General features: G+C 39.8%; 1 protein-coding gene across 1 annotated transcript; it reads left to right on the plus strand.

The window, feature by feature from the left end:
- The first annotated feature begins 7,128 nt into the window (after nt 1–7,128).
- LOC116036466 (cytosolic sulfotransferase 3-like) lies at nt 7,129–20,365 on the plus strand. Its single transcript, XM_031279992.2, has 8 exons — nt 7,129–7,184; nt 8,338–8,476; nt 8,659–8,769; nt 9,585–9,738; nt 18,386–18,498; nt 18,571–18,668; nt 19,924–20,098; nt 20,183–20,365. Exons 2-8 carry the CDS (start codon nt 8,338–8,340, stop codon nt 20,293–20,295), a joined length of 903 nt encoding a protein of 300 aa, XP_031135852.1. The 5' UTR covers nt 7,129–7,184; the 3' UTR covers nt 20,296–20,365.
- The last annotated feature ends 477 nt before the right edge of the window (nt 20,366–20,842 follow it).

Genomic DNA, 20,842 nt, shown 5'->3' on the forward strand with positions numbered 1-20,842 from the left:
AGTTTTAAATAGCCGGAGATGTTTGAGCTGTTTTACCATTTACAGTCTTTGTGCTATGCTAAGCTAGCCAGGCGCTGGCAGTAGTTACACTAGTACAGTGCCCGTTTGGAATGGGCCAATTGCTTTTTGTTGAGTTTCCTCTTAGCGAAATGCAAAGACACACACACACACACACACACACACACACACACACACACACACACACACACAGAACTCCCTGATTAATTAGAGAGATTATACACAAGAGGGGCGTTGTTCTTATTAGGCTCAGCAAGAATCCAAATAAGCCTAATTCAAACAATGTTTAACACAATTCTCTGCAACACACTATAGTTTATTTTGCTAATGCATTCACATGTTCAGGCGTTCAGGCCTTTTTTACAGTCTATGGCTATGTTCACACTCTTTTTGACAAGAAAAAAAGTTGACTAGAGCCCAGCGCTATTGTAGAAAAAAAAAAAAAAAAAAAGCTGGCAGCATTGTAGTTCCAAAAAGCAGGCGGGAGCATCTTTTGTTGCTATAACAACAGCTACTGCCACAGTATCCTAGAGCGCTATGTGGACATTAGATAATACACGTTAGATAATACAAAGCCGTGGAGCGAGCTAGAGAAAGAACAGAGAGAGAGAGAGAGAGAGAGAGAGAGAGAGCGGTGCTGATAACATTACATAATACAAAGCGAGTTCCCTGTACAGGGCGCACCCGGTCATGCTGTATATAACTCGCTGTGCTCCGACTCCATTTTTTCTTGTTATGAAAACAACAGGTCTGGCTACTCCGCTTGTCATTGGTCAGCTGTCGAAAAAGCAGTTGATGTAGGGTGTTGTTTTTTTTTGAGAAGCGCACACGACTTTTTTGAAAACACGGTTTACTCCACAGGATTATAATTAGGGTTGGACATTGTTTGGTTTTTAACAATTCTGATTCCAATTGCGATTTTTCCTTTCAATTCAGGTTCTTATCGATTCTCGATTCCGATTCTTTGAGGGGTAGAGTTGAAACGGGTCACATGCTTATTTCACAAATAAGAGGAAAGTTTTATTTTGATTCAATGCTGGGTTGCAGTTTTACCAGGCTTTTTCAAGGTAAAATAAAGCCACACTAGAGCGCCGCTTATTGCGCTCCATGGCTGCAACACAACAAGCGCCTGGCCGCTACGGAAACCAAAACTTGCGCAAGTTTAAATTTAAAATTTTTAACCCATGATCAGATTTTAAACCAAATCCTCCAAACGATTCTAAACGATTCCAATAAAGAAGCAATTCCACTGGAATCGTAATTTTTGTAACGATTCCAAGTAGGAATCGGTTCTCGATGCCCAACCCTAATTATAATGTAAAACAGATGCTAGCAGCTTCAAAAAAGACGTCAAGTGTGAACATAGCCTATGTTTGCAAGGCAAGTTAACTACATTGTTTTTCACAAAACACTTCATTGGTGACCAACCATTGCGGTTTCAGAGTTCATCCCTGACATGTCGAGTATTGGGAACAAAATATCTATAACGTGGTTCGTTGTGCACAAAATCATCAGTATGTATTTCTACCTTTCCCTATCAACGTTCATACTGGAAATTTGTTATAATGGTCTGTGTATCTGCTGTCTCTTGCTGTGTATCTACAGGTTAAGTTAAAGTTAGGCAATTTATCATCATATTCTGTGTATAGCTAACCTACATAGTTAAAGGTCCTATGACATGCTGCTTTTTGGATGCTTTTATATAGGCCTTAGTGGTCCCCTAATACTGTATCTGAAGTCTATTTCCCGAAATTCAGCCTTGGTGCAGAATTACAGCCACTAGAACCAGTCCCACAATGAGCTTTACTTAGGACGTGACATTTCTGTGTCTGTAGCTTTAAATGCTATTGAGGAGGAGAGAGGGGGGGCAAGGTGGAGGGTGGGGGTGTGGCCTTGCCCAACTGCCACTTTGCTTGTTTGCAAGCCATGATGTCTCTTTCTCATGGGCGGGCCAAATTCTCTGGGCGGGCAAAGCAGAGAAAGGGGAGGTAACCTTTCCCCTTATGACGTCATAAAGGGAAGATTCCAGATCGGCCCATCTGAGCTTTCATTTTCTCAAAGGCAGAGCAGGATACCCAGGGCTCGGTTTACACCTATCGCCATTTCTAGCCACTGGGGGACCATAGGCAGGCTGGGGGAACTCATATTAATGTTAAAAAACCTCATAAAGTGAAATTTTCATGCCATGGGACCTTTAATGTTACTCAAAGTGGCTTACGTTACTAAGATGGCAGCACCTGTTCCAACACATAATATTCACTTATTTTGGTAAATGCCTACAAGACTAACATTCATATCATTTTGTGTGGAGCATTCAACATTTAACCTGATCCTCATGTATTACTGCTGCTTGACAGATTAGTTGTGCTACAGCCCACTGACATGGTTTAAAAGCTATTGTTGTTCAATTTTGCTTTCTAAACTTCTTAAAATGCAGGTTTAGGTTAAGGAAATCAACATTTTGAATCAAGGATTATACGATTATTAATGTGGATAATTCTTATTTTACAGTGTTAAAATATTCATTGATATTGTTTCAGAGAGACCGTTGTTTATTGCATTTGTCCTGTACAACACAAATGTAAATACAATACAGTTGTATGTGAATAATTTCCACAAATGAGTGACACAATGCTGATTTCCAAACATAGGTAGATCTGGTCCGAGAATCGGCGCAGCAGGGGTGGTATTACATTCAATTTATCGTACCATTGTGACAAAAAGAGAGCTGAGCCAGAAGGCAAAGCTCTCGATCTACCGGTCAGTTTTTGTTCCTACCCTCACCTATGGTCATGAAGGCTGGGTCATGACCGAAAGAACGAGATCCAGGGTACAAGCGACCGAAATGATCCGTGAGGAACTCGGAGTAGAGTAGCTGCTACGTTGCGTCGAAAGGAGCCAGTTGAGGTGGTTTGGGCATCTGGTGCCCCCTGGGCGCCACCCTAGGGAGGTGTTCCAGGCACATCCAGCTGGGAGGAGGCCTCGGGGAAGACCCAGGACTAGCTGGAGGGATTATATCTCCACCCTGGCCTGGGAATGCCTCGGGATCCCTCCAGTCAGAGCTGGCTAATGTGGCTCCGGAAAGGGAAGCTTGGGGTCCCCTGCTGGAGCTGCTGCCCCCGCGACCCGACCCCGGATAAGCGGACGAAGATGGATGGATGGAAATGAACCATCTGACTCGGCAACATCAACATTATTATCACATTAATCACAGTTCAGAGCGTGAGCATCCTTTAAACTTCACGCGTCAATGAATTATACAGTGTGGTAAATTGAACACGATACAACTAACACATCAAACGTGTAGATACCATTATGACGATTGATGCACCAATCATCTGGCACACAACCTTAACAATACAACACAGTGACATGTAATTCAATGTGGACAATTTAGTTGACTGATTAACGTAAAAGAATGAGAATTAATAAAAGTGTTTGCATGTTTGTGACTTTTGAAATAGGGCATGGGAAGTATGTGAATGTTACTTCAACCTGGATGGAGAAAAGGGACGGCGATCTACAAGTTAGACACAATTTTATTCAAAGGGATGGATGTCTGATCATAACACAGCAGGTCACAGATGTAGGAGACCCAGGTGTTTCCTAAAAGAAAGACAGAGGAAAATAAATAAAAGATAACACAATAATATAAACGAGTAAAAAATAGGATAAGCATTTATTGATAAAATAAGATCATCCAAACCCCTCACTTCCATTCACACACACACATCTCATCGAGAGCTATTTGTAAAGCACAGCACGTCCTGTTCCTGTGTGCGCACTGACCTGCTTTAGGGTAGGAATCAATAAGTAATCAATCTCACCATGCTCTGTAACTGGGCTATTTGGTATTACATCTGAGTCAAGTCATCTAACTAAGGCACAATCTGATAGCATTGTGTTTTTTACTCTCGTCGCTAGACGGCTGATTTTGATAAAATAGAAAGACAGCAAACCCCCAACATTTACACACTGGATCAAAGACGCCCTTTATTTTCTCAAACTTGAAAGAATTAGATATTCTTTAAAAGGATCAGAAAATAAGTACGATAAGATATGGGGACCTTTCTTCGATTATGTTAGGGAACAAATCACATTGCCTGACTCCCAGTAGAATGAGCAGAGACATGCTTTATATTTTATTTATTTATTTTTCATTTGTGGATATGTATGGAAGTTCCATAATGTATGAGGCAGTAGTGTTAACCATACTGCAGTGATGGTTCTGTACAGTGTTCACTCCCTTCCCCTTTGTGTGTGATTTTTGTATATTTGTCTTTTTTTTTAATTATAATTATCCTTTCTTTTCTTCTGTTTTTATTGTATCAATGTTTGTTAGTGGTGTCAGTATGTTCAATGTAAGAATGTCTCCTTGAAATGAACAACCTGTCCTGTTGAACTGCAATAATAATGATTAAGAAAATAAACAAAAAAAAAAAGGAATCAATATTAGTATATCATCTGGCCTGGCCTGGAAGTTTTGAGTGTTGTCCCAGTTGTCTGTGAAATGGTGAGTCATGCAGACTGCGTGGAAATCAAACAGTTATGGTCGAGAAAATGCATCCATCTTAAAAAAAAAACACAAAACATATGCTCATTGTGTAATCAAACTGAAGTCAGATCATATATATATATATATATATATATATACATATACTTTTACTCCAATACACCTTATCTTACTGCATCTCAGAAGCAAAAATTTAACTTTTTATCCCACTGTATTTGTCTGACAGATTAAATTACTTCATAGATTAGGATTTTTTATTCTCTTACTGTCCAGCGAAAACCATATATATCTCCAAATTTGGGGATTTTGAACAATCATTTTATTTATGATAAACTGAAGGATTAAAGGGGGACTATGTAGTTTTTTTTATCTTGATTTACCTTAACTGAACAGCTTCGGAGTCATTGGAATGTTTATATGACTTTTTTTCGAGTTGAATGGTGGTCGTCTCGCTTCCCCCTAGCAGCTGTGAGTGGAAAAACCACCTTTACAACTTTCGGCCGGCGAGCCGCCAAGAAGTATCGCGTGATATCAGGTCTCGCGATGTAACAAATTGCTTCATGGCACTGCACACATCCAGGAACCAGCTAGCTATACGAACAAGGTAGACACACATACGTCCATTCAGGAACCGGATAACAAGGTAGAGATGGAGTTTTTCACACTATCGTCATGGCTGAGCCGGCAAAAAAGAAGCAGAAAGCTAGGAAAGCATTGTCGGAGGAACAGAGAAAGAGGAAACAGCAGACTGACCGAGCGAGTAGTCAGAGACAAGTAAACATAGGAGCTGCCAAATATCTATTCCGAAGCTGTAGGGGGAGCTCTATAGAGAAACCTGCGAGCAAAAAGCGAGCAAAAAGCGAGCAAAAAGCGAGAAAACAGCGAAAACTGCATAGCGCCCCTTTAAGTGTTTCTATTGTGTTGAGAAAATTCTCCTACTTCAGCTGGAAATTGCATCGTCACAAAGCTGAAAATAAGGCTGTTGTTCTGACACACATGAACTTTGACATTTCAAGATTCAGGATTCTTTATCGTCATTGTATGAACACAGTGAAATTTGGTCGGGGACAATCAGTGCAGCAGCAGTAAATAAATAATAAAAACAAACATAAAAAGATAAGAAAGACACATAAAAAAGTTATTGCACATAGTAGTCATATGAGCATTTTCAGAGTTTTTTTTATTTTGTTTAGTTTTTTGTTTTGTTAAAGTGATATCGTGATATCGTGATTCGTTGTGATCGTATTTTGGAGATACGTGGTTCTCACAGGACAGCGACACTACAAACATATGATGATCCTTTAGAATATGATGCATTGCTGTAGATTAAACTACACTGTAAAACTTTTCACTGTAAATGTACAGTAATATACCGGCAGCAGCTTCGCCTGTAAACTACTGCTCATTTACAGTAAGCATACTGTACCTCATTATGGTACCATTTAAGTGTGGTGCTAATTTCAGCCTTGTCAGTGGTAGAAAATAGTGATTTACCAAGTGCCCTGAAAGCTAGCGTTAGCGGTAACCACCTGTTTTGCGGTAGCTTGTTAAAAGCTAGAGACGCAGTCGATTAGCATGAAAACATATCCCAGAGAACGTTTGACTCGGTACATATATGTTATTAACCCCTAGGTTCATTTTGCGCCGGAATTGTCCTTTAAATGACATTTTATCCTTAATTTTCGAGTTTAAAAAAAGCAGAAATTATGAATTATTTTGACTAATAGTTCAGATCAGAGGATGTTGAGTGGATCACAGACTGGTTTATGTCAAAGTTTAGTCAGGGCACTGTTTTAAAACTTTTTTTTTTTTTTCAAGTGCTATAAAATTGAATAAAACACCCATCATTCAAGGGAATTAATCATTAATGTTAAGGTCCTACAACCTGGTTTAACATTCAAGTGACCTCACTTCAGCACATATATTCGAATAGCCCAGTTTTTCCTGAAAAAAATGATGTTCATAGATTGACTGTAGACAACAGGGTTAATGTTTTACGAGCTTTTTTAGAAAATAAAACCAGACAGTCCAGAGGTTGTCAAAAATCCTTTAGGTCTCAGAGGGTTAACTGCGAAGAATGTTGTATGGGTTCCATACAACGTACATCCATGCATCCATGATATGTTTGGGCAATTTGGTTGAAAGAAACCCATATTTCTGATATGAAAAACTTTGAAAACGGGTCAAATTTGGGTCAAACACATGGGTTAAAAAAACATCATATATAATAAAAAAAACTGACAGGGAAAACTGCATCATGAGTATAATACATAACTTCTACTTCAAATAGATTTTGCTGATAATTACTGAACATACTTTTACTTACTTTTAGGTTTGAATGCAGGACTTTTACTTGTAGTGGAGTTTTTTCACACTGTGGTATTGTGTTAGGGAGGATGCACTTATAGGCAAATTGCTGTTTACATTGGGCCTGCTCACAGAAATCAAATACCCGCCCACAAATTAACTTTAATTTAATTAACAAAATTACGGGTCTGGTCTTGTGGACTTGTTGGCCATGACCCAGGTCCAAGACAGGTTTGCTGGATAAGGTTAAATATTTACTATTAACACACTGGTATAAACACACTTGGAAGAAAAGGAAAACACAACCAGGAAAGAGCAGTCGGAAGACATCAGTAATACGGACAAGGTATGTCTCCAGTTAATTGTATTTCTGTTTTAGAAAATATGCTTTTACTTTTCAGTGGGGCGCAATACTTCACTGTAAGAAAGAAATCTGTAAAAACAACAAACAGATAATGTCCTGGCAGAAAATTACCAGTACCTTTTCCGTTAAGTTTACAGACACTACTGTTAACCCTCCTGTTGTCCTCAGGTCAAATTTGACCCGTTCTTTAAGTTGTTTTTATTTAATTTTCAATTTTGACCCGGGAAGATAAGTTCATGGTCAAAGGGAAGACAACACAAGGGTCAATCCAAATACGGAAAATTCTCTAAATTTAAAGTACATCCTCTGTACCTTTAATGGACATTTCTGTTAATCCAAAAAAAAATTCAATATATGGAAAAACACCTGTGAAAAATCATTACAGAAAATGTCTTCATATTAACACAGTATAGGCTATACGTACACTACCGGTCAAAAGTTTGGGGTCACTTAGAAATTTCCATTCCACTCCATTACAGACAGAATACCAGCTGAGATCAGTTGCATTGTTATTTTAATCAGGGCAGCAGTTTTCAGATTACATTATGTGTTTACATTGCATAATTGCAAAAGGGTTCTCGACTGTAGAAAGAAGTGGCTGATCTTTAATGCAATATCTACATTGCCCATTATCAGCAACCATTCATCCAGTGTTCCAAAGGCACATTCTGTTAACTAATCTGATTTCATTTTAAAAGGCTAACTGAGAAAACATTGGAGAACCCTTCTGCAATGATGTAAGCACATAATGTAATCTGAAAACTGCTGCCCTGATTAAAAAAACAATGCAACTGATCTCAGCTGGTATTCTGTCTGAGTGGAATGGAAATTTCTAAGTGACCCCAAACTTTTGACCGGTAGTGTATTCCTACAGACTTTTTTTAACAGTGTTAATTGCTCAACATGCAACATGGAGTTAACATTTGTAAGACTCATAGTCAATGGTGGAAGAAGTATTTAGATCCTTTACTGAAGTAAAATTAGGATTACCACACTGACTGCCATTTCTCTCCTTTATTTTACGATGATTTGTAAAAGTAATTTTCTAAGAATCTAACTTCAGTTTGATTACACAATGATCATATGTTTTGTATATTTTCTGTCTTTTCTTTTTCTTCTTCTCCTCTTTTGAAAGATGGATGTCATTCCTCGACCAGAACTGTTTGATTTCCACGGAGTCTGCATGACTCACTATTACACAGACAACTGGGAAAAGGTTCAAAACTTCCAGGCCAGGCCAGATGATATAGTTATTAATTCCTACCCTAAAGCAGGTCAGTACGCACACAGGAACAGGACGTGCTGTGTTTTAAACTGTAGCTCTGGATGAGATGTGTGTGTATGGAAGTTAGGGATTTGGATGATGTCATTTTATCTATATAGACTTATCTTATTTTTACACAGTTTATATTATTGTATTATCTTTGTTTTTTTCCTTCCTTCCTTGTTCTTTTAGGAAACACCTGGCTCTCCTACATCATTGACCTGCTGTGTCATGATCAGACATCCATCCCTTTGTATAAAAGGGTGCCAAACTTGGAGATCGCCATCCCTTCTCTGCAGCTAGGTTGAATTAACAATTACATACAACATTTAGCATACCATGTTTCATATGTCATAAACATGCAAACACTTCTATGCTGTGGTGGTAATTCTCAGTTGTTTGCTTAAATTGGTAAACTAAACATTGAATTACATGTCAGTGTAGCGTTTTGTAAAGGTTGTGTGCCAGGGAGTGTGTGATGCGTGGGATTTCCCCTTTTCTGGTCTACCTCTTTGCCTCTGCAAAATTATTTTTATCCCCGGTGGGAACAAAATTTAGCCACCAATAGGTGACTGTGAGCCGTGTATAGGCACCGCCAGATGACCTTTCAGGGGCCATGGTAGGAGTTTAACCAGAAAACGTGAGCGTAATGTGGAGATGACAGTTAAGTTTAGGCACCAAAACGTATTTAGTTTTCGCCGCAAAATTAACTTCGCTCTCCGGCTCGAAAGCACTGTATTTTACATTGAATATTGAAGTGCATATTTAAGTGTTTGGCATGCCTGTCACTATATCCATGGCATGCCCCACCCCCCCGTTGTTTTTTTTCACAAATCTGGTCATAATTGTACAAAACGTTTGAAGTGTTGTATTGTATTTGCTAATGAAGATTCACAATTATGTGTATTTTTTTGACCAAACAAGATGGCACTCTGTTTAAAGAAAAAGCCTTTAAGGAATGGCAATTCAGTGTGCTTTCAAGCCTTTGTTGAACAGAGAGCGTCATCTAGTGGGCTCAGAAAATAAAGGAAATGGTTCATGAAGCTTCATTTGGACATCACAAGCTTTTACCGTACTGTAGGATTCACTGACATGTAAACTGTTTTAATAATGCACAGGATTGGATCCTCCTCAAGTCATGCTCAGAGGAACAGAAATGGCGGATAACCTCTCCACCTTTCCTCGACTCATTAGGACTCATCTTCCAGTCCAGTTTCTGCCAAAGTCCTTTTGGGAGCAAAACTGCAAGGTCACAAATGCCTTTAAAGTACAGTATCAATAGGAGGACAATTTCCAGCCCACACAACAGTTTTTTGACACATCCCACACTTCACAATTTAACAAATTTGATGAACGAACCATGCTTTATGATCAGGATTTTATGTACAGGAATTATAGGACTGACTACAGATCTTTACCAGGTTTAGGTTTCTCCAGTCTTGCATGGTCTGGCACCCCACATACATTTTTGGATAGGAGAAAAAAAAAAGAAAAAAAAACACTGTGGATTGTTTAAATTTCTTTGAACCTGTCACAAGTTGCAGGGAATGGAGGAACCAAATGCAGAGAGCAGGCGGAAGTTTGTTGCTTGAGGATTTATTTCACAAAAATTAACACACAGCAACAGAATACAATGATCCCGACAACAGACGAGGGAAACACAAAGACTAAATACACTAGGTAATGAGGAAACAAGAGACAGGTGACACAACAGGTGAAACACATAAGACAGGAAAGCTAGGAAGTAAAACCAGACCAGACAGAAAACCAGATACTTCAAAATAAAAAAGGAAACAGAACATATACAGGAAACAGAACATATACAGAAACATACAACCATGACAAAACCAATCACAATGGTCTTGAGCGGCGCTAAATAGTCTCGGGAATTTGATTTGGTGGAACATTTGCACCCCACAAAAGAAAACAGCACACAATAGTAAATTAAGGCAAGGCAAGGCAAGGCAGCTTTATTTGTATAGCACATTTCAGCAACGGGGCAATTCAAAGTGCTTTACATAAATCATTAAAGAGCAGATAGAAAACGATTAAAAAAACAAATTAAAACATTAAAGAGCAGGTAAAAATGATAAAAAAAACAAACATTTCTCCGACCACAGGTCCTTTTGGCGCCAGTTACTTGGTGTTTTCGTTACCCATTACAAGATTGCAGTAGTTCTACTTTCACTACAATGTAGCCGTCGCTATAGAGCTTAGTTTAATCTCGGTACACCTTGCTAAATCCGGGACAGTTCACAGTCTGTCTCTTGATAAATTCACAGAAATATCTGACAAGTTCACAGACGTCTTTCTTATTGACCTAGTTCACAGACTAAATCTGACCAGTTCACAGGACGTGGTCCTTGTATGGATAATCTATTGTCACACCCATGTTGGAGAGGTAATATCAGAAATATGTCCGTTATCTGCCGGTCCATATTTCTCCGTCATTTCTCTGACCACAGGTCCTTTTGGCTCAGGTGACTTGGTGTTTTCGTTACCCATTACAAGATTGCAGTAGTTCTACTTTTCACTACGATGTAGCCGTCGCTACAAAGCTTAGTTTAATCTTGCTAAATCCGGGACAGTTCACAGTCTGTCTCTTGAAGTTCACAGACGTTGTCTTTCTTATTGACCTAGCTCACAGACTAAATCTGACCAGTTCACAGACGTGGTCCTTGTATGGATAATCTATCGTCACACCCGTTTTTTTTGAGAGGTAATATTTCAGAAATATGTCCGTTATCTATCTCTTCCTCCTCTAAATCCTGTTTGTAATCTATGTCACACCCGCGTTGGAGAAATTCTCAGAAATATGTCCGTTATCTGTTCAAAAATACCACTAGATAAAAGACAAGAATAAAATTTTAAATAAAACTAGAACTGCAAGCAGTTATAACGGGGCCCAAGCCACCCACGCCAGTCGCCCCCGACGCCCCGGGGAGCGCGCGAAAGTGGAACCCGAAGCCGGGCGGCGGGGAGGCAAACGTCGGTAAATATCGAGAGGCGCGAGCCGCGACGTCTGCGGTAGTAGCCGTTGCAAACGTAGCGGTCAACAGTTCACCTCCATGCATATACAGACTACCTTTAACAATGATATACGGATGGGATTGGAGATGAAAAGTTCAACTAACACGTTACCGCGAACAGCTTCGTGGGTAATTAAGAATCAATGCCACCGACATAACCAATCACACTATGACAGACTCTCCACATAGCACCAACTGCAATGTTTAATTGTAAATTAATGTAGCCTACTGGCAGTCTGGCACATGTTGGTGCTCAGTATTTTCATCGGCGCCTATGAATGGTGTTGATTTTGGATTGAAAAAGTGAGAGAAAAGAGTTGCATTTGTCCACTGAAGGTTGTAGAAACTTTGTCAGGTGGGTTAAGAAGTTTGTTTATTGTAAAAAACCAAAGGAGCACGCAAAAGTAAAAACCAAAACCTAACGGTAAGAAGCAAACATCAGTAAATAGCTGCAAGGTCTGTGGTACATTTTCATTGCAAATATCCCATTAACATTGAGTAAAAGGGCCAAAACTCGTCTAACGTTGATTATAGCGCCCCCTAATGGCCGATCTTCACCATCTTCGTGTTGATTGCATGTACTGTGGCAGAGATATTGCAATTGCAAATTTCCCATTTAAATGCATTGAGTTATTTGCCAAAACAAATAAAGGTTGCTTATAGCGCCCCCTAAAGGCCGATCTTTGCCAGATTTGGTACAGAGCATCGTAGTGGGATGGTGAACAAACATCCAAAGTTATTTGCTGATAACATTTAATTTGACCGAGATATGATATGATATGTGTGTGGTAGCTAGCTAGGAAAATTAGTTTGGTCGTCAAATGCGCATACTTTAACGTAGCAAAATTCCTTTGGTAACTTTTGGTCAAGTCTATCTGCAGATGCTACGTACCAGGTTTCATGCTGATCCGTCGCACGGCCTAGGACGAGTTCGAAAAAGTTGGTTTTGTGCATTGCACGATATTGCGAAAAAAAATTTAAGCGGAAATGGGTGTGGCCATCATGTGATTCAGCTTCATTCAAGGAACATGTGGATGTAAGGATTTTTTGTGTGCGATGTATAATGTGGGAGTTAAAGGCAAAAAAACATTATAGCGCCACTTAGTGGTCCACATGTGTAATTTTTGGTAGGTGTGGTCCATGACCCATTGTCTATCTATCCTGTAAATTTAAAGTTGTTCACATTAGTGTAAGTAGTAAATTTAGACGTGGGTCCCATAGGCCACGCCCACTTTGACCCCTCAGTACCCCACTCTAGGGTTGGCCTCAGGAGTGTCCCTAGATGGTACCCATCAAATTTTGTAAAAATCTGATTAGCGGTTCATGAGATATAAAGTTTTTGTACTTGTAGCGCCCCCTAGCGGCCAATTTTTGTAAAACGGGTGAGTGACCTTCAGAGGGTCATGGTAAACAAGAATCTAAAGTTTGGCATTGATGGCATTTATTTTGGCCGAGATATGGCAAAGTTGGTGTTGTTATAGTTAGCTACACAAATTTGTTTGTGCGTAATATGTGCAATTTTTATCCTATCAAAATTATTTCTATTAACTTTTTGTCAGGCCCATCTGGAGATGCTACCTGCCAAATTTCGTGCCGATCAGTCGCACGGTCTAGGAGGAGTTCGAAAAAGTAGGTTTTTGATAAATCTAAGTTTAGGCGGAAATGGGCGTTGCCTATATCACATGATTCAGTTGGATCCAGGGAACGCGTGGATGTATGATTTTTGAATGTCTGGTGTACGGTGTCGGAGTTATAGGGCCAAACGCATTTTTTCTGCTATAGCGCCACCTAGTGGTGGAAGTGGGTCTATTTTTGCGCCTGAGGTCCTCGCAGAGTTTTGGACCATTCCTGTAAATGCCAACCCCCCACCATGTACGGTTTAGGCTGTAGTCGGAGTTTTAGGCGGAGAAGAAAAATAATGTATGATGATTAATCAGTAGAAAAACAATAGGGTTCTACAGCCTTGCTGTACGAACGGCATAGCTTTGCTATTGCCCGTTCTTACAGACTCGGGCTTGGACCCCTAATAAAGAACTGAGAGATAAAATACGCAAATAAAAGTTACAGTGCAGTATAAGAAATTAAACATTAAAGAGCAGTTATAGAATGTCATACAGTGTCATCAATGCTGTATATTCAGTTATTTAAAGAAAGGCAACATCAAAAAGATAGGTCTTTAGCTTTGATTTAAAAGAACTGAGAGTTACTGCGTTGAGTTGTTCCAGATATGTATATGTATATATGTATAAGATATAAGCAGATCTGTCCCAGACGACCTGAGAGGTCTGGGTGGGTCATAGTGTAGCAGCAGATCAGAAGTGTATTTTGGCCCTAAACCGTTTAGTGATTTATAATCCAGCAAAAGTATTTTGAAATCAATTCTTTGAGGCACTGGAAGCCAGTGTAGAGACTTCAGTACTGGAGTGATGTGATCCACTTTCATGGTCTTAGTGAGGACTCGAGCAGCAGCGTTCTGAATCAGCAGCAACTGTCTGATTGATTTTTTAGGGAGATCTGTAAAGACGCCGTTACAGTAGTCAAGTCTACTGAAGATAAAAGCATGGAGTTTTTCCAAATCCTGCTGAGACATAAGTCCTTTAACCCTTGATATATTTTAAGGTGGTAATAGGCTGACTTTGTAATTGTCTTAATGTGGCTGTTAAAATTCAGGTCTGAGTCCATGACTACACCAAGATTTCTGGCTTTGTCTGTCGTTTTTAACATTGTCGTTTGAAGCTGAGTGCTGACTTTTAATCATTCCTCTTTTGCTCCAAAAACAACCACCTCAGTTTTTTCCTCATTTAATTTAAGAAAATTCTGGCACATCCAGTCGTTAATTTGTTCAATGCACTTAGTCAGTTGTTGTATTGGACTATAGTCCCCTGGCGATAAGGTTATATAAATTTGTGTCATCCACATAACTATGGTAACTTATTTTATTGTTTTCCATAATTTGAGCCAGTGGAAGCATGTAGATGTTAAACAGAAGAGGCCCCAGAACTGAGCCTTGGGGAACTCCACACATCATATTTGTATGCGCAGATGTATAATTACCTATAGACACAAAGTAGTCCCTATTCTTTAAATAAGACTCAAACCACTTTAGTACTGAGCCAGAAATGCCAACCCAGTTTTCCAATTGATCTAGTAATATGTCATGGTCGACCGTATCAAATCCAGCACTGAGATCAAGTAATACTAAGTCTGAAATTTTGCCACTATCTGTGTTTAAGTGGATGTCATTAAAGACTTTAACAAGAGCTGTCTCAGTGCTGTGGTGTGGTCGAAAACCCGACTGGACGGCATCAAAACTGTTATTTAGTGACAAGAAAAGGTTGAGTTGTTGAGAAACCGTTTTTTCAATGATTTTACTTAAAAATGGAAGGTTTGATATCAGCCTATAGTTGCTCATTAGTGACGTGTCTAGATTGTTCTTTTTTAAGAGTGGCTTAATGACTGCAGTTTTCAGGGCCTGTGGGAAGATACCTGAGAGAAGAGACGTGTTTACAATCTGTAGAAGATCTGTAGCCAAACAATTCGAAACAAAAGGCCCATTGGTAGAATATCAAGGCAACAGGAGGAGGTTTTCAGATGTTGTATAATGTCCTCCAGGTTTTTACTTGCTGTTAATTAGCTTTAGCTAAGTACCACCGTAATCAATCAATCATCTTTTTTCTGTTCTTACCAGTATGACATTTCTCCATGGAGATCTTTTCTTACCAGAGACAGCTTTGACTTTAGTGGGAGCAATGGCATCAATAACATTTGTAATTTTACAATTGAAATTGTCTACAAGCTCAGTGACTGAGACCCCTGAGAGGGTGGGTGTGGAGGAGAAAAGCTGAATGAATGTTTCACTGGTGTTGTCAGTGATATACCGTTTTCTTATTAACTTAGTTTGGACACTTTTGTGCACAGAGATAGTGCCATTAAAAAAAACACAGGAATGATCAGAGAGAGCAGCATCAGTCACCACAACCTTGGAAATGTTCAAACCCTTCGAGATAATCAAGTCCAGAGTGTGCCCCTTGTTGTGTGTGGGCTCCGTCACATGCTGAGTCAGTCCATAGTTCTCAAAAATACAACACAGTTCTTTGGTCCCTCTATCCTGGGGGTTGTCAACATGAATGTTGAAATCACCAGCAATAACTACACTGTCAAAGTTAATACAGATTATAGACAGCAGTTCAGTAAAGTCGTCAAAGAAGGATGCACAGTATTTAGGTGGCCTGTAGATATTTAGAAATACAGCTCAAGGGGAGGACCTTAGCTGAAGAGCCACATATTCAAAAGAAGCAAAGTTTCCATAAGATATTTGAGTACATTGGAACGAGTCATTAAACAAAATAGCGACTCCACCTCCTTTCTTATTCGCTCTATTCTCACTCATAAAACTGAAGTTAGGGGGAGCTGACTCTATAAGAACAGCATCACTGTTATTATGGTCTAACCAGGTTTCAGTTAAAAACATGAAATCAAGATTGTGCTTAATAAAATCATTGATTAAAAATGATTTACCCGCCAAAGACCTGACGTTTAGTAAGGCTAGTGTTAGTGTGTTAAAATAATTATCTGTCTCGTTTTTTTGGACAGGCTGTGGCTGACGAGGAATGGATGCTAAATTTGCTAAGTTGGCAATTAAGTGCTCCTTTTTCTTACTTAGCAGATTCACCATTCTTTTTCTATTACCTATCACAACATAGATTGAAGAAGAATTGAATACACAGGGCTCAGGCTTGTTCTGTAAAGAGTCATGAGTGCCACAGGCGTGTAGCCTGGACCCAGCACATATCAGTTAAAGCTTGTTGCATTTTGTACACAAGCATACTTATCAGTCTGGGGAGGAGTTAGCTGCCGTCATTGAGGGGGCAGAGGTGCCTGGCGTTTTACTTTCAGTGGTTGAGTCAAAACGGGGTCAGTTTGATGCTGGGGGCGAATGATGGGAGAAGGAAGTGGGACAAACTTGATTCCAGCATCTACCAGCTGCTCCATCCGGTCAGTGAACCCCAACATGTGGCAGGGGGAAACAGGGGAAAGGATGAGTTGGGAGAGCGATGGATCCTCAAAGTCGTCGGTGTTGGTAAGGGGGTTTGAGGAGTGTTGGACGGGTAAAAAGGGGGGTTGAGATTTCTCGTCTCCGCTCTGTGGTCTTCCATGCTCAAATCTTTGTTCAGGTGGGGGTTGTGGTGGATCACTGCCGCACTTTGTTGTGTCTTCCTCTTGTTTTGATTCATCTTGTCTCGTGTCCTTGGCCGAGGGAGCAGATGTGTGGTGCATAAAGTAAAGTAGGCTAGAGGTGAACAGCTTTACTCCTGGCTTGTTAAGGAAAAGTCCATCTGCTTTAAAAAGATGTCTGTGGTCCCAGAAGATGTTAAAATTGTCAATGAACCGCAGAGAATGTACGGTACATGCAGATGAAAGCCATTTGTTCAGTGCCAACAGTCTGCTGAATCTCTCAGCTCCTCTTCTGACTGGCGGTATAGGGCCACTGATAAACACCTCCGCGTTTAGAGAGCTGACTGTGTTCAGCAGATCCATAAAGTCACGATTCAGCACTTCAGACTCTTGCTTTACAACATCATGTGACCCTATATGCAGTATTATGTTTTTCACAGTTGGGTGCTGTCACGATATCCGGGATTCTTTGGGCCAAGTCAGACACCATGTCTTTGTGAAAACAGAGTATTTTGGTGTTTTTACTACTTTTTACATCTTTTACAGCAGAGTCACCCACAATCAGAGTTTGAGACCCAGTCGTTAGCTTTCCCTGTAGCTTTTTACTTTTTAAATTGCTCTCAGTCCTTACCCTGCTGTGTGACGATGAGACATAATCCAGGTCATCAGATGGAGGTACAGGGTCCTGCTACAGTGGAGCATATCTGTTATCCACTTGCATAATCGGTTGTTGGGGAGGCATTTTGTTTCTAATTTCCCCTTTTGCAGCTGTCCACGGCTGTGTCCTACTGAGTACAGGAGTTGAAGAGGCACTCTGCCTGGATGATAATGCAGGCCAGCCATTCATATCACAAATCTCAGGGCGCTGTGCCCTGCCCGTTAGTCGTCCTTCCATTTCCCAGGAAAAAGATTTACTCTTAGGCTTTGCACCAATAATGTTCCAGGGAGGACTACCACTTGTTGATTTATTACCCATTCCACAGCTCTCCTGTTTCTTTGTAGTCTTGTTGGTGCTAATTAGTGTGTTAGCATACTTTTGTCCATTGTTTTGGGTCCATGGTAAAGTGGTGTCATTCCCACATGATCCGTTCACTTCCACATTTACTTCTAACCGGTGAATTTTGGTTTCCAGAACTGCAATCTTCTGAAGGAGTTTGCAGTAGTCATCTATTGAGAAGGGAGGCATCTTGCTGCTAATTAACTTTAGCTAAGTACCACGTTTCCAGTCACTGTAGGACAGGCTTAAGCTATTGGTAGGCCACGCTCACGCAGAAAAATGTTGAAATATGGCAATAGCCTACTATGTCTACAAAAAATGTATAGTCCAGTGATTTATAAGTATCCAAGAGCCGCTGCGCATAGTTTTTCTCAGAGGAAAAGCAAGATTATCAGCACAAATATGCAAGCAGAGGCAGAAGCAAGCAGCAAAGCATCTGCACTGTAAGAAGCAGGAAGACAAAAATTAAGTCAACTGTTCACACAATACAGTAACGTGGGTTATTTAAATTAGCTGGATACATGGTTAAACGTCATTTGCTCTTACCAGTGTATCGCCATGTGTACTTTGTCCATAGAAAACCTCTCCATTCGGTCCTGAGTTAGATAGTAAATGTCGTAAACATATTCTTTGTAAATCGTTAACCATTCCCCGAAAGAACCAAGCAGGCCTGCCTTGTTACACGACCAAAATTGTCTTTCAAACCTGCCATTTTCAGGTTCAATGCAAAGGATAGCGTGGTGTCTTATTTCCATTTCGACCACATGACCAAAATCCAACCAGAGCCTGGAGACTGGAGCAGCTACCTCCAGAGATTCATGGAGGGGAAGAGTATGTATTAAAATGAAATACTGTAATAAAGCTGCCCCTCAAGTGCAATCATTCATTGTTCTGTTGCTTCAGTGGCGTTTGGATCCTGGTACGACCATGTGAACGGCTGGTGGGATAAGAAACAGAGTTATCCAAAACTCCATTACATGTTCTACGAAGATCTGATTGAGGTAATTTACTTGTTTTTTTTGCGGGTTGTTTTTGTGTGTGTTACTTTTCAAAAATGGAGTAGTGTAAATTCTGAAAGTAAAATTGCGTGAAACATTGTTTTATCACTTATTTAAGTTTGATTACTCTTTTCACTCGGCTTATCTGTAAACAGAATACTACTGTTGTACGAAATTGTGCATGGTAAAGACTTGAAAATAGGTCCATCAGATCGCATGTGCTCTTCTTACATGATTTATATTCTATATTGAGTTGTCAGATGATGTACACATGACCATATTTTATCATATCCTACTTTCTTAAGACAATCATGGTCTTTTTCTGAGGAAACTATTTCATTTTCTGTCACATTCTTTTCTCTTCTCCTTGACTTCTGGGTTTTCTGACAGGGTCTGTAACGTATTGTTGCGCAATAGTAATACTTTAACCATGAATCCATCAGTGTTGTCGTGCATATTTTATGCCTGTTTGAGTGCTTACAGATCAATGTCATGACACAATCACGTGACTTATCATGTCTCAAGTAAATTAAGTGTGCTAAAATAAAAGGCTGCATGTGACGGTGAACGTTAGATGAGAAGATCGATACCACTCTCAAATCTGTCCGTTGAAAAGACTGGCCAGCAGCCAGTTAGTTTAGCACAAAGAGTGGAAGCAGCTATAATACGACCCACACGAGCGTTTCATAAAATAGCGCCCCCAGTTTTTAACGTTGTGAAATGATTGCAGTTTGGTTATGTTTTGGCAAAAAAACTAGGCGACTCAGTTAAGTTTAGGAAAGATCGTGGTTTCAGTTTAAATCGGACGTTACTAAAAAAAATTGCCATTTACTTTAGTCTTAAACACGACTCAAACCCTGCTCCTCGGGTAAAAGTCCTGTGTTTGTTTGTTGTTTTATATTTCGTCACCTTACTTCCTGCTTTGCTCCCGTCCTAATTACTTCCGCCACTAGAGGCGTCGCCCCTAGAAACGTGAATGTAGGTCGCAATCGCTGCTTGAACAAATTACCTCTGGGAGCGTTTTTTTAGGTAAGGACAGTCTCACCCAAAGGTTCTAATTTCTTCTTCATTGTTATTATATCTGCCATTATTGTATTTTAATCTTTACTCAACAGTGAGTATAACACACAACACAAAATGTGTGGGTTGTCCGTGCATGTATGTATGATTTAGAATCTCCCTCTTCAGGTTACTTTTCCCAAAGCTCTGTGGTAGCTGATGATATTGTGGTGATAATATGTGACCATTGTGCTTCCAGGATACTGGGCGGGAAATAGACAAACTCTGCTGCTTTCTTGGTTTGTCTCCTTCAGCTGAAGCAAAGGAAAGAATTACAGGCAGCGTGCAGTTTGATGTTATGAAAAAGAACAACATGGTCAACCTTTCAACAGTTCCATTGATGGATTTCAAAAAGTCTTCCTTCATAAGGAAAGGTACAGTGAATAGTGATACACAATACATGTGACATGACTCCACCTTTAGCTGAAACACCCGTCTGATTTTCTGTGGTTCTGCAGGGAAGGTTGGTGACTGGAGGAACCATTTCACCGTGGCGCAGGATGAAAAGTTTGATGCGGACTACAAGCAGAAAATGAAGAATTCTACACTGAAGTTTTGTACTGAAGTATAGAGGGTGTGCATGTCCTGAACTGTGATTAATTTGATAATGTTGATGTCAGAAGTTAAATTTGATTGACAAAGAGATTGCCTAATTAGTGTGCGAGAATTGTTATTGTGCTGTTGACTGATGTCATATGTTTAACCCTTGTTAAATCTCCTTCTACAATGTTTGGAAATCAGCAATATGTGTGAAATTATTTGGATAGAACTGTATTGAATTTACATTTGTGTTGTACACAGGGGCGCAGTGAGGAGGTGGCTTCTGGGGCACCAGGCCCGAATGTTTTTCAAAAGCCCAGAATCTTTTATGGTTTTATAATTAAACTAAACTTTAGATTAAACTTTGTGTCATTTCCCCTCAGTCTCTCAGTCTCTCCTCAGTAAGGGATAATGTAGAGATCAGCCTGAAGGGGTTGTATTCGCTATAATGACCGGCACACTCTACATTATTTCGCTTATTACACAGCTACTTACCAAATAAATCAATAATTTGACATAAAATATTAATTTAAAAAGGATTGTATTGTTTTTGTTTTTTTTATTGTATTGCTTCTCCT

The sequence above is a fragment of the Sander lucioperca genome, chromosome 1 (genome assembly GCF_008315115.2).
Source record: "Sander lucioperca isolate FBNREF2018 chromosome 1, SLUC_FBN_1.2, whole genome shotgun sequence".
Lineage (NCBI taxonomy): Eukaryota > Metazoa > Chordata > Actinopteri > Perciformes > Percidae > Sander > Sander lucioperca.